Here is a 15,221-nt window from a genome sequence, read left to right on the forward strand (position 1 = left end):
TAAGTTAAAGATGGATTGTGTTTTTTTTCATTCATGGGCCCCTCATTCAGCTTGGACCCCAGAAAGCTTCCCCCTTTTTCTTCCCCCCCCCCAGCTGCTATCCACTGAGGCTGGTGTTTCCCCCCCGATCAAATCCACACAACCTATCTGGGAAAAACAACCAATCTGAGCTGACTGCTGCAGTTATACATTATATAAAGGTGAGTCATTATTCAGCGGCTGCTCCCCCAGTCTGTCTAACATCAGGTCAGCTCATATAGACCAGCAGCAATATAGATATATGGAGTCATGGGATAAGCAGCGTGAAATAAGGTCCTCTGAGATAAGATAGATCGAAAGGAGACAGTCAGGACCATTATGTCATCCAAAGGGGGTTTCATGTTTCCTGTTTCACCTTTACCCTTATAACTAATGTTAACCATGTTTTCATTCATTGAATAAAATGAAAATATGTCAGAGTACAGGAACCCCTTACACTGAACAAAACATGCATTCAATGTTGTAAAAATAGCTATCAGGGTCACCATCTATACATCATAATTCCTCTACTGTATCAGTAGTTTCCGGTGATTGCACTCAGCTACACATTACATAAAAGGTATGTAGGACTAAATCATTGATTGGGTTGCAGAGGTGTGTGTTTCTGCAATCCTGCTGATCTCAGTCCCACACCTTTGATATGTCGCCGAGCAATGTACCATGTATAGAGGTTTAAGGGGCACACACGTGTTGTCGGCAACGCTCTCTGCCCCTTGACCCTCCGTGTCTCTTTTGAAATGCTTGTGACGACGGTGAAAAGGCAGTTTCACTATGCGGGACTGCCGAGTGACGGGAGCATGCTCGGGTTAATATTTAATGCGTGTTCCAACTGGGGAATTAATCAGTGTGAGACATTCTGAGAAAACCGATAGCGGGGTACGTCACTTCTAAAAATAAAAACAAGCCCTTGGAGACATCGTTTGATTATAAAAATAGGTTTTATTTAAAAGTTGCTGACAAAATTGTAATCTTCCATTTTTTATGCAACCAAAAGAGAGCTGCAAACAACATGTTTATAAAAATTCTATTCTCACATTTTGATGCTAAAGGAAAGTCCTAAGCAGACTCAGTAAGTCCAAATAAAGACAAAAAATAAGAAACCAGATTCTTGACGTTACCATGCCACAACTTTTCATGTGGAGAATGACGCATGGCGAGCCAGGCCACGTTAGCTTCGTTTAGTATAAAATTCTGGGAGAAACAGCTAGCCGGGTCCTGGGCTTAGCTAACCTGTCCACTAGCTAGCACCTCTAGATCTCTCAAATAAGCACTTTGTAACTTCAATTTTATCTCTTCAAAAACCTAAATACATAATGGACAACTTTTGTTATGAGATTACAAGGAGACTTTAAGAAGTCGATAAACTACTGTGGCACTAAACCTTAGATTTTCACATTCATTATTCCACTTTTGAACAATTAAACTGTTGTAATGAAACTTGTTAATTCTTAAATGTATCATTATCACAGTGTCACAAGTGCCAGTTTGAGTATTTTGCTATTCATTGATTATGCTAACATAACTGTTTGGTGGCTTCATACTTAGTCTACATCATACAGAAACAGTAGAGCACTAACTTACAGGAAAGTAGGTAAGTTTATTCTCCAAACTACAGTACCTAAATCTTTAAGGAGCTGATATCCGGGTAAGCACAGTGACTTCAAATCTTTTTCTAAAAGGCTAAATTCATCATATTCGCTTGGAGGCCATTTTCCTGTCGTGGTCAGGATGGGTGGCAGAAATTATGTTATAAAGTTGTTTTATAAAAGGTTTACAAACTTTATTAAAGAATATTAAATAATTATTTAACTGTTTCCAAATTAATTTTGAAAGAAGAGTTAAAACTACTTATTGGCAGACGTTAGACATTCAGCTAACGTGTACAATTCAACCACCAGCTAGCATAACTGTAAGTTTTACATGAACTAGCTAGCAAAAAGTACTCTTAGCTAATTGGTTGAAAGCTAACTTTAGCTGTTGTTGATGAGCTATCAGTTTAAAATAACTTGTCTGTTATATTATTGCCTTAAAATATTGCATTATTTTATCCATCCAATGTTTTGATTCATTTGGGAAGCAGTGGATAAAAAGGAATTTGCCAGCTTTCCCATATTGATGATTTGAAAGTCAATAATTCAGCAGGCAAACAACATGGGCAGCATAAACTACCCTCCCTGAACGTCATGCAGAGGAAATTGGCCACTGTGTTAATATGTTGATTCTACATGAAAAAAACAATCCTAGTTAATAAGAAAAATTACACTACTAATCGACTTCAAAGCACAACTTGGACCTGAATCACAAGTTCTTCTCTTCTTTCTTTACCTTGGAAATCCAGCAGAGAGCCCAGGGAACCAATGTGGTTGGGATTAAAAGTGCCACTGCACTCTTACCAAAAGACAGGAAGTAAAAAGTCACAAGATTTTCTGAAGAAAATGTCCATCCATCCAACAGCTGAAGCAGAATTAAGGAAACAGTGATGCATCCCATTTGGAAACTGGGGCTTGTTTTCTTCTTCTTTGCCTCTGTGTGGAGGGGCGAGTGCAGGCCAAGACCCAGGCCGAACAGCGTGCCCATGTTACGCAGGAGGCTGGCGAAAGGCGTGGAGTCTAGGTGGACCCATTCGGGCTTTATGCACCACTTCTGGGCTTTTTCCATGGTCCAAAGAAGGTCCACGCCCAGAGCTTTGAGTATGAGGTAGAAGCCGACAGCGAAGGAGGTCAAGAAGAGGGTCGTGCAGAAGTATCTCTTCATGCTGGCGTTGTAGATGCATTTTTTATTGGAGACAACTTCGGCTACAAGAACACCTGGCACACAATCAGAGACAAGGGAACATCAAACAGTGGCACACGTCCCATGGTGTCAAACGTCCTTCATCTGCATATTTTAAGGTGAGTACCGAAATGGAAATCTTATATATGCCATGGCATATCTTTACAAAAACAAATTTTCATAACATTAAAAAAAAAGTCAGTCTTGTTTTCTGTGCAGACCAACCTGTAATGACACCTGCAATGACCTGGTGCGGGAAGTGGGCAGCCACATAGATCCTTGACATGGAGACCACCACCAGAATAAGGCCCATTAGACTCCACAGACCTCCCTGCAAGAATCTTAGAGATTTCATTCACAAACTTTAAGTACCACAATGGTCTGGATAGCAAAACAATTACATTATACGATTATTTTTGTCCATGTTTTAATTAATTTACCACAGACTCACTTGTATAGTAAAGGGGGGCATCGCTTCTCTGTTGCACTTGCGAGTGTCGCTGTTACCATCACATACCAGACCCCAGCAGCACCCATAGCATGACCTGAAGGGCTTCCTGCAAGGAACACACTTGGCCTTAATCCAAAGGTTTAAGGTCATTGTTGCATTACTTCTTCACCTTTTATTTGCAAGTACTCTCCATGGGTAATTATGCAGACACAATGTAGAGATGGATAATAAATTAAGAAGATTATGAATTAATAGCCCAAGTGAAAAATACTCCATAATAAGTAAAAGTTGTGTATTGATCAGGTCTATGTATTGGTTGATTTATATTGATTAAATACAAATATTTAATATATGAATCACATTTCTGTTACATCAAACTCTATAGAGCATTATTTTTAGTCTGAGCAAAGGGATTAGAGGTTTCACAATAAAATGAAAGGATCAAAACCTCAATATCTGAAAATCTGTACAATACGTTCAATATGTTCACATCATGTTGACGGAAACGTAAGTCAATCAAATGCAATCATGAAAAGGACACATTGTATGATCCAAATCTCTCTGTCCCGATTAAAAGATTAAATACACTACAAAAGGACAAAGGTGTTATAGTTTATAACCTACTTATATAATTTCAGAGAGTATTCATTCAGATAAAAAAAACTTGTGTACTTGGCAAACACTTTGCTTTTTTTATCGGGCAATCCTGCACTTAAGTGTTCACCTGGCTTCACTGAGCCAGATAAGTCGTTTTATTGTAACAGTCAAAATCAATTCCAAAAGGAAAAGGACGATCATTATGTGATCTACTTCATGTACCTGGTCCTGTCTCACATGTGATGGGAAACTGCAGCAGATCAGGGGTCGGCGCTGCTCCATAAAAGCGGGTCTCGTGAACCCACCAGTAAGGCCTCTCTCCAAACAGAACCCTGGCATTGAGAGACCAAGAAACTGAAGATACAACTGCTCTCTCTTTCTCTTTGCATGTTTTTTTTTGCCGAAACATTTCAGCATCTTACCATTTCAGGACCAAGTTGAGCCAGTCTCCAATCACCGCCACCCATATGAGCCTGAGCCCCGTGTCTCTGCGCAGGTGGAACCAAATTGGGAAGAACCAGAAGAAGGCAGTGTGCAGATCGGCCACTGTGGACGCCCGGCTGAACAAGCCTTCGTATTTGTCGTATTTGGTCTGCAGGTGAACCGCCAACTCGACCCCCCAGCTGTGTAGAAGATCCATGATATCACGGCCACTGCCTGAGGTTGATACACCAAATCTGGGATCTTTTTTGACAAGCTAGGTTGCTGCCGCTGTGTGATCCCCATTGGACTTTACTCAAGGCTGGAAAATTTGTTTGCCTTTGGGACAGTGCAGACAGGTTCCTTAACCTTTACGCCCCTGTGGCCCCCATCATAGAGTGAACAGCTTCCGCCCCTTTTACAGATCACTGACTTCTGGGAAATCCTCTTTTTCTGTGATCAATGAAATGTATGCCTCATGAAATCCATCGATCTTTGCTCACAATTTGTGCTCTGCATTGCATGAAGTGTGTAAAAAGTGAGTCATTTGTTTGTTCCCACCTATGGAACTGAATGTGAAAAAATAATTGATTTGTTATCGCAAACATCCCTTGAAGTAGATCATCTTAAACTTCACGGGAATATTTGTTTGTCATAAAAGAATGAAAACAATCTTCTAATCTCCTTTTATTTTCACTTTTATCACTGATTATCTCCTCGGCTTTGACTCAGTCCAAAGCCAATCATTGATCTCCTTATGTAACCCCTGCCAGAGAGATGTTTTAACCAAATCATCAAAAAAGCAATGACATAACTGACAAAGTATTGCTCAGATTTCTTCACGATTAGGAAAATAAATTCCCATGAAAACAGGCAGGATGAACATTTAAAGGATACAGTGCCGCGATAAAATTATGGAAAGTAAAACCAAATTTATTAGAAGTAAAATGTCAACAGAAGAAAATGTACAACAGGATAGAAAAAAGAAGAAAAATTAAAAACGTCAAAACCAAAATAAAGATTTATGGAACACATACTATGTTCAATCAAACCCACTTGATAATATTTATAATGTTAAAAAAGGGTTAAAGTGAGTAAAATACAACATGACTAAATTGGGAAAGTCAAAGCTAACCATGTAGCTTTAGCGTCCTTTAAAAGTGTTCATCAAACAATAGCAATATCAGGCAATAATCTATGTAAAAAAAAAAAAAAAAAGATTTGATAACGCATTAGCTTGTTAGCCAACAACTAATGTTAGCATCAAACCTATGCTTAGCTAACATTACCTGTAGCTTGGAATTTACTCTGTTTTTCAACTATATCCTGTTACTACCGTAATAAAAAGGTACTATGTGAAAGCTAATATTAGCTAACTTTATCATTTAGCGAGTTCCTAACATACAATAATGTAAGCTAGGAATTGACTTATGTCCTATCAAATAATGCTACATATAAAGTGGCTGAATGCTAACATTCTGGCGTCTTGCAGTAGGCTAGCTAATGAGCAGTGATACAACTTTCAGAAGCCTTCCAATAACAGCATGTTAGCGTCCCACACTTGTGTGATGACAGAAAAACTGGCTTCCATGTGAATATGGTCAATAAACCAAGGCTGAATCCCTGATTTACTCTTGGATGTTGCATTTGCCATGATGAGCCAAGATGGCGCCGCGGATGGTTGCCACGGTACTGCGCTCTCTAGTACTTGTCGTGTTTTTGTTTAATTTGTGTTTATTGTTGATATTTAATGTTGTACCTGTACATAAGAGAGCACAGTTCACCGAAGTTAAATTCCTTATGTGTGTGTAAGCATACCTGGCCAATAAATCTGATTCTGATTCTGATGGAACTTCCAATAATCCAGTCGCAAATAATCACAATGTTACTGAGGCGGATATCTATCAAGTTGATTAACAAATTAGCTTGGTCCTAACCAATTTTGTACATGCACATATAAAGGATGTTTAACTAAATCTAAATTTTAAAAAAATATGAAAATTTTCATGTTCAGTGTGAAACAAATGATGCTCCACAAGCTGTTTGTTTGTGATAATTTGGATAAAAAAATGTGATCTGACTTCCATTTTCTGCTGCTTCCAATTCCAGTGAAAATGTCACATAATGAAGTTTTGTTTTCCCGCTATCTTTTTAACTTGTTTGTGTGACAATCCTCCCAAACTCTCCTGACTCTCTGTGTTTTATTACACATGTGCAAGGTCCAAAGATCAGTGTGAGCATGCGTTTGAGTAGTGTGTGCCTCTGGTATAAAACCAACCAGCTGTGTTACTGATAGCAACAGTCTTGTTTTCTATCTCACACAACACCACACTGACTTTTCTTTCTCCTATTGAACATGAATGCTATCAATTCTATAATGGATGTCATGCAGGGCTTTGGGGTGAGCACCACCCATTACCTGCAGACTAACTATCAGGACGCCCAGGGTTTGTTCCTCTGGGTGTCCTGGGCTGCAGACCTCAGGAACACCTTCTTCATCTTCTTCCCGCTCTGGTTTCACCTGCGTTCTTCTGTGGCCATCAAACTCATCTGGGTGGCTGTGATCGGAGACTGGCTCAACTTGGTGTTCAAATGGTAAGTCAAAAAAAAAAAAATCTTTGAATTAGAAGTTTTTGAGAAAAGTTGCAAGAATATAAATGTGTGCAATATTTTTTAAAGACTATACCTGAGTGCCATGTCCTGTTGTTTGCTCTACAGGATTCTGTTTGGGGAGAGGCCTTACTGGTGGGTCCATGAGACGGCTCATTATTCAAACTCTGATCGTCCTCACATTGAGCAGTACCCAATGACCTGCGAGACCGGGCCAGGTGAGAAACTTTAAGCGTGGCTTGATTTGCTTGATTTCCCCTCAGAGTCCTCCCACTCTTTGTGCTTTGCATACAATTAAGAATACAGTACAGCATGGCCACAGTTTCCTATCTATTTTTATTTGATTTGACTCAGAATAACCAACAATAGAATCAAGATATTGATCAAGTAGGACCCATCAGAAAGCTTATTAGCCATTTTTGGATATTGTGTTTTTGTGCTGAACATTCACATATTTTACAAACAATACGACAATGAACACATCTGTTGTAAATATTTCATAATTTTTTCTGCTTTTATGTATTTCATTTTATTTTCTCAACCAAACACCAAGTCAAAATGTATTGTTATTAAACATATTACTTCAAATCAGTTCTCAAACTGTGAACTCTTAAGGTTGATCTTTGTAATCATGCACAGGATTTTAATTTAATTAGTGTTCACTGAATAACTCAAAACCTAAACTTTACGAAAAGATAAAGACAAATGAACTGTGAAAGATCCTCTATCACGACACGAGTAGAAGTCTGGTATTTAAAGGTATACGCTTAGTAACACCACAAATTCACTCTCTGGATCAAAAGTGATAGTGTCATATATTTCATTATAAGAGTGTTAATGTATATAAATAAATTAAAGCACAAGTGCCCGGAGACTGATACTGTGTAATTCATTCCCATTGAAGGTTTTTTAAAAAACATTTATTCTTAGTGGTGAAATCTTAAATTTAACCACAGCAGTTGAATACATGTACAAAAGCACTAGAGGGGTATATAGATAAACCTTACCATACCTCAATGTTGTACTTCAGTACAGTATTGTCTCAATAAGTGCTCCCTCAAATCCTACATCCATGTTTGCAGTCATCCATTCATTCAGTCACTATCGATTTAAACACTACAGTCTTTGTCCTGTGTGAGTGAATTGATATCTCCCGCCTCTGTTTGTGTTGTACAGGCAGCCCGTCTGGTCACGCTATGGGAGCCGCCGGAGTCTACTACACCCTGGTGACATCCATTCTCGCCATTATGACGAGCAAGAAGAAATATGGAGGCAAGAAATCCACCGACAAGCACTGGTGAGTCGGAAAACTCTACAACGTTTTCCTCTCGATGCATGGGTGCTGTTTACATTTTTCTCTCCATCCTGAGCTTATCACAGAGGACACACTATCTGTTCTGCGCTGTGGTTGATCATTGACTCCTGAGAACTGTTGAGAGATTATACATGAGTTGTTTTGACGTCCAGGCAGAACAGAATAACAGTGTTAATCTTTATATTGCTTTAAAAGGTTCACTTGTTTGTTCCGGGGCATGACCCTCAAATGGGGGGGGGGGGGGGGGGGGGGGGGGGGGGGGGGATTCTAAACACTTTTCTTTTGCTTATTCAGCTGTGTGAATTTGTGTTTTGACAGGTACCTGAAGGCAGTTTTGTGGACCCTGTTCTGTGGAGTCCTGGTGTGTGTCTGTCTCTCAAGAGTCTTCATCGCTGCCCACTTCCCCCACCAGGTCGTTGCTGGTGTTATCACAGGTAAAAACACCCGGATTCAAAGACATAATAATGGTAAAAATCGGTGTTTTTGTGTTGTTTTTCTCATATTTATGTCGGCATTTAAATGTGTTCTAGGTATTATCGTGGCCGAAGCATTCAACAGAACTCAGTGGATCTACAACGCCAGCATGAAGAAGTATTTCTACACAACGCTCTTCTTGACATCCTTCGCTGTCGGCTTCTACCTCGTACTCAAAGCTCTGGGTGTGGATCTCCTGTGGACCCTGGAAAAAGCCCAGAAGTGGTGCATAAAGCCCGAATGGGTCCACCTAGACTCCACGCCCTTTGCCAGCCTCCTGCGTAACATGGGCACCCTGTTTGGCCTGGGTCTGGGCCTGCACTCGCCTCTCTACACCGAGACCAAGAAGAGCAACAGCAAGTTGGTGAAAACAGGGTGTGTTCTCAGCTCTCTGTTCCTGCTGCACCTGTTCGACTCCTTCAAGCCTCCCACGCACATCGCGGCCCTCTTCTACCTGCTGTCTTTCTGCAAGAGCGCCACCGTGCCGCTCGTCACTGTCAGCTTAATCCCGTACTGTGTGAACGGAGCTCTCAACATGCAGAGCAAAAAGGGAGTTTGACCAATGAACTCAGATTTTACAGACTCAAGAAATGGGAGTGCAGAGTCCCTTTAATATGAGAAAAATTGAGGGGCTCATTCCATTCAAAGTCCAACTTTTACTCAGGAAAACCCCCATGCGTCGATGGGACATCGCCAATTGTGTCATTTGGACACTGAACTCTGTGACTTCTGTGAAAGCAGCATCCACGATACCCTGGAGCACTTGGCAATTGTGTTTTTCGAAATTTGATTTTAACAAACGGGATAATAACAAATTTCTGAAGTTCTACAAATGTTCCTACCTAATGACTAAATGTGTCATGCTAAACCTCATTTTAAAGCTATGAACTGTCACACTTTTTATATGTCATTTCAACATGGTTATGTATTTTAAATATTATTGAGTTTTTCAGAACAATGAAAAGTATTTTTGAAACAGTTGTTTTGAATATTTTTAATAAAAAATGGTCAGAATGTATAAAAACATTTGTTTCATATTTAATTGCTTGTTTCATCACCAAATTATGAATTAATCATAAACAATTAAAAGCTTCTACGTTTAAAAAAATTCTGAACCTATTGTACAAATACATGTTGAAAAGATTTAATTTTTAACTATTGTAAAGGAATAGTTGTATATCATCTGCAAAGTGTTGATACTTTAGATATCAGAGGTGCTCAAAGTATTTCAAAGAGTAGCCTCCTCAAGAAACAATAACTTTGAACATTTCCCAACATGCCACTCCCACTAAGAATTAAACTCTTTATCATTAGGAAGCTTTGAGATGCAAACAGGAAGTATAATGTCGCAGGTTAGCGGGTTAGCTATTAGCCTCCCTACAAGCTACAACTTGAGTCTTGTTATCTAACACCTCTAAATCTATACATGATTCGCCCAATCAGTACCATTTAACCTCCGCCAAATTAGCAACTGGAAGTTCCTGTTTGCTGAGCAGATATTATACTTTAGATAAATAACCCTGCATGTTTCTGATGGTTCCCTCTTCCAACACCCCTGATTCAAACGATCGTCTAATCAAGAAGCCCGATAATGACCAGTTCATTTGAATCAGGTGTGTTGCAAGATGGAAACATCCCCAGTGCTGTAGGATTCAGAAATACTGATTTGAATGTAATGGTATCTCCTGAGAAGGTAAGTTATACTCAATAATCAAAATAAATGTTTTGACTCTGTGTTAAGATTTGTTAAGAAATTACTCTAAGAATGCATATAGGAAGGAAGCCAAACCAGTGACCAAGCTATGAGCTAGTTGATGTTGTTTATGGAAGGACCCTTCCCTCTTTAACAACTTTTTATCCATAATAAAAACCGGACAGTCTACATTTTGACCGTTTGAATTGAATAAATTAACCGGGTCTCTGTACTTTTAGACTCAACTTCAAACATATTTTAAGGTGGCCCGTACAGGCATTCCTGAATGATGACGTAAGTCTTTTTCACAGCATTTCATGTTCTTTTTATTGCATAATTGTTTTTGTGTGTTTTTCACCATTCTGCACGTGCTGGCCTGTTGAGGTGTGTTTATTTGTATAGAGGACCATCTGAGGTGGAGCATGCACACTAGTCATGGATGTCATATCGTCCTATTAATGTGCCAAAAAAAACTAACTAAATCATATAGATGTATGACTTAAAACATGGTAAGCACAGAAATAAACAGACATAATAACGAGACAATACTGTACATTTAGCAAGCAATTGGAAAACATAAAACTCAACATTTATTCTATTCAACAAAAATATACTCAAACAACCCCCTTCCTAAAATCCATAAATACCCTATGGTTAACGTAATGGCTGTTTTTTACAACCTCACATGATAAAGAAAACATTTGGATAAAGCCGGAGTAAGATATGAAGCCCTGACCTTTAACCTGACATGCAGGGATGACGAAGATGCACACGTCATTACCTGTCTGTATATCAGTCAGTGCACATAAGGTCATTGGTGTCAGCTGAACATTCAATATTTGACTGTTTTTTTTCCGGATTTGTACTTGACATATGTGGTGAACGCTGAGCTTTGAGAAACATTTGTGGGTCGCTGCACGTTTTAAAAAAAAATGCAGTGGAACAAAAACTGGGTCAAAATGCAATTCTATGATTAATGGATATATGTTATATATTTAATTTGTTGCTGCTTAGTTCATTAAAACGTTTTGGAAAGATTAGGCCTTGGACTATTTGATAAAGCTTCAAAGAAAAAAAGGGGTAGGACTACATAAAGTAATTTCTTCACTTCATCCTGCACCCTTTTCGAACATGGAGTAGTGAAAAAAATAAAGATAAAAGATAAAGATAAACTTTATTGATCCCCCATGGGGATATTTTTGCATTACAGCAGCTCAAGAAAACAGGAAAAAGGAATACAATTATTAAAAATAAAAATAAAACATATGTACATCAGTTAAATCAAGATTTAACTGAAAGTTTGAAAGTATGCTCTCATAGTTAGTTATTTGCTTTGTTTGTGTGAACAAATCTACTGTAAAATATAACACACTTTGAGTACAAGAAGATTTATATAGTCTATGGTAGAAGAAAACTTTTTTGAAAAGCGAGTGTGAATAGCAGGACATTTGTCTATTTTTGTAGTACCATTTACGAACAGAAGGAAACTCGTAAATTTACGAGTTTAATCTTGTAAATTAACGAGTTCGAGACCAGCCTGCGCGAAAATGATGAAAGTAGAACTCTTAAACTCTTTAAAGAATAAAAGAATAAAGTGGTTATTTTAGTCTATATCAGAAGAGCAGCAGCATCCTGTTCTGAACATGACAAACATGGAGCATCTTGTCCTAAAGGTTTCACTAATAAGGAAATAGGATACTTCTTTGTGTAGTCGGTGTCGTGGATTTTTCTGTATTTAACAAGAGATCGTTTTTTGTCTTTGTCTTTTATTATCAGAATAATATGGTTTCTTTTTCAAAAGGGGGAAACTTATACAGGAGTGACAATCATCACAAATGCATAGCAGAATCCCGCTCGGGAGCGGTTACATCGAGACATTTATACCAGACTTCGCAAAGCAGGGCACTCTCATTGGTTGACTCACGTTGATGTGTCTTAATCTGCCTAGAGACTTGTTGTTTTGTGTACGTGTTACTTTTGATTTTTCCACTGTGCAAGCAGAAATTCATATGTATTAAATGTATAAGCAAGAACATATATTTTTCCATTACATCGGTAAAAACAGTTCAAGTTTTCACTTCAACTTGCAAGACCTTGTTTATCTGTAAAATGAGGAACAGGACACAAACTGTCTCTGCACATGAGACACTTTAACAAGGCAGACTGATAACAGACACAAGCTTTTGGCACATCATCATCTTCACATAAAATATCAGCAACCTGTAAAGATACTGCAAGAAACTGAAGAAAGAACCACACTGACTTGGAGGAAGTTGTCTGCAGAGGAAAATACTTTAAGAGTTCTACTTTTAAGCAAGTTACTTTTTACTTGTACTTAAGTAACATTTTATTAAAGTAACAGTGCTTTTACTTGAGTAGACATTCTTAGTACTCTTTACACCTCCCTTCATTGGCTTCACAGTCTATGACCTCTGAAACTTGTCACTTCCTCAAAAGTAAAAAAAACAACCTCAAACTTGATACTTAAAGGAGTTTTCAGTGGTCGGCTGGAATCATCCCTGTGAGCGATGGAGGACATCTACGAAAATATTGAATTAAAATCTCGTTCAACATCTCAGAGAGGTAAGACTGTTTGATTAGACCCAGTTGTGCAGAAACTTTTACCTGCTTTTTGAATTGGCGCTATACAAATAATGATTGATTGAAACTTGTTAAATTATCTGTCACAACTGTTGCTCCTGAACGCTCCTTTCTGTGTTCAGGTCCCAGGAGCTCACAGAGTAGATGTCACGGAGCTGTTTATTGGTTTCTGGTGCCCCTGGGTTTTCTCTTTCTGGCTGGTATCATCGGCCTCTCCATCTACTGTGAGTCGGTTGTTTAGAAATCATTGTACATCAGGTTAAACATGTTATTTTCTCTGGCTGTTGGCTCAGAAAAATTAACCCAGTCTTGGCTTCTCCCCGTCTTTTTCTGTACCTTTATCCACATTTTTCTTAACTTTCTTCTCAGCCTTAAAGAATGAGGGATACATAAAAAAGATGTTTTAAATATTGTCTCTTTAAATCATTTGAATGTCTTTATTGTTACAGCACCATGTTGGACCTGGAAATAAACTTTGATGCACTACCATATCAAGCCCTTATCAAGATGTGAAAATAAATGATATATAAATGCTTATGAATGTCAGAGAGCTGTCAGGTTTAAGAGGCGGGAGCACATCTCGCCAATCCTTGCATCCCTGTACTGGCTGCCAGTTAGTTTTAGAGTCGATTTTAAAATTTTACTTATCACTTTTAAAGCCCAGAACGGTTTGGCCCCAAGTTATATTTCTGACCTTTTAACTCATCATGTACCATCACGGACTTTGAGGTCCTCAAATGCTGCTCTCCTGGTGGTTCCAGAGTTCTGATTAAAGAAAAAAGCTGACAGAGCGTTTGCCACTAGGGCCCAAACACTCTGAAACAACCTTACAGAGGATGTTAGGATGGCCAAGACTATGTCCTCTTTCATGTCTCTTCTAAAAACACACTTTTGTAGTCAAGCCTTCCTGTGATCCTTTATTTTTATCCCCCCAACTCCATCTGCTTTTATTGTTCTTATTATTATAATGCTTACGATAATTATTATGCTTTACTGTTGTTTTTATTGATGGCGATTTCTGTCCCATGATTAACACTTATGACTTTGTTGTTTTATCCTGTCAAGCACCTTGCAAACCTTGTTTTGGAAAGGTGCTATATAAATAAAGTTTATTTTTATTCTTATTCTTTAAAGGAAGTTAGCAGATCATAGTGTGAGGCCTGGCCATTAAAGGCTTTAAAAACAGCCAATAAAATCTCTAAAACAATTCTAAAGCTCACAGCTAGCCAGGGAAGCCAGCAGGTGTAATGTGGTCACTTCTCTCTGTCTGGCAGTAGTGTCTTGAATGAATTGCACTCTTTGGATGTTACGTTTGCTGATGATGGTATAAAGAGCATTAAAATATTCAAATAGTCTGGAAGAGAGAAATGCATGGATGACTTTTTCTAAGTCCGGTGGAGAAAGGAACGATCTTGTTTTGGTTAGTTGTCTGAGCCATGAGCTCATGACTCAAACAAAGAAACTTCAGTCAGTAATACTGTGTGGATTCATGAGTTTTGCTTTATGTAAAGAAACATGCATCTTTGATTTATTTCAGGCCACAACTTAGAGAACCAGCTGTCCTCCCTGACTGAACAGAGAGACCTGTTGAATGCCACCCTCACTGAAAGACATGAGAGTTTGGTCAACCAGAGTGAGTGATCTTCCTGTGTGGTTACTACTCACAACTATCTTTTAGCATTGAGGCTATTGAGTGTATTTATTTAGAGAATATGCCACTGTTATCTTCTCGCACTTCTGCTAACCACCTTTAAAGTCAGTTCCCAGTGAATTATTTAGAACATTAACTTTGTGTTTTATAAACCTTGTTAACCTATCAAATCTTACCATATCTCATTAGTAATTAGTGGTTGATATAAAAATGCTGCTTATATCAGACTGTCATGTTTTGAATGTTGACACTGACTCTAAGTGACAGAATCTACATTTGAAAGACTTTCACTTCATTTCACATTTTGATCTTCATTTCAACTTTAAATGAACTTCTAGTTTCACATGTGATGATCTCATGATGGGACGAAGACTTGGAATAAAAGTAAACTAAAAGATCATGTTAACAACTGTTATTAACGTGTCCTGAGTGAACCGATCATAAAAGGACAGCCATAAGTACAGGTGTAAAACATATCCAGGACACATTGTGGTGATCACAGGCCAAATTAGGAGGTGGTATGGGAGTCATCTGTCCACATTAGTTTGACAGTGTGTCTATGCATGTTTCTTTGTTGTCTGCTTTTCAATGTTTGATG

General features: G+C 38.5%; 2 protein-coding genes across 2 annotated transcripts; one reads left to right on the forward strand and one right to left on the reverse strand.

Moving 5' to 3' along the window:
- Positions 1-1,965: 1,965 nt before the first annotated feature.
- On the reverse strand, positions 1,966-4,744 carry g6pc1a.1 (glucose-6-phosphatase catalytic subunit 1a, tandem duplicate 1). The gene is made up of 5 exons (XM_061028492.1): positions 4,282-4,744; positions 4,082-4,191; positions 3,263-3,368; positions 3,037-3,152; positions 1,966-2,846 (listed from the first exon to the last, which is right to left on the reverse strand). The coding sequence occupies exons 1-5, from the start codon at positions 4,497-4,499 to the stop codon at positions 2,338-2,340; spliced, it is 1,059 nt and encodes a 352-aa protein (XP_060884475.1). The 5' UTR covers positions 4,500-4,744; the 3' UTR covers positions 1,966-2,337.
- Positions 4,745-6,564: 1,820 nt separating this feature from the next.
- Positions 6,565-9,702, forward strand: g6pc1a.2 (glucose-6-phosphatase catalytic subunit 1a, tandem duplicate 2). The gene is made up of 5 exons (XM_061028145.1): positions 6,565-6,874; positions 6,998-7,107; positions 8,066-8,186; positions 8,523-8,638; positions 8,735-9,702. The coding sequence occupies exons 1-5, from the start codon at positions 6,636-6,638 to the stop codon at positions 9,235-9,237; spliced, it is 1,089 nt and encodes a 362-aa protein (XP_060884128.1). The 5' UTR covers positions 6,565-6,635; the 3' UTR covers positions 9,238-9,702.
- Positions 9,703-15,221: the final 5,519 nt, after the last annotated feature.

Source organism: Labrus mixtus, chromosome 21 (genome assembly GCF_963584025.1).
Source record: "Labrus mixtus chromosome 21, fLabMix1.1, whole genome shotgun sequence".
Taxonomy (NCBI): domain Eukaryota; kingdom Metazoa; phylum Chordata; class Actinopteri; order Labriformes; family Labridae; genus Labrus; species Labrus mixtus.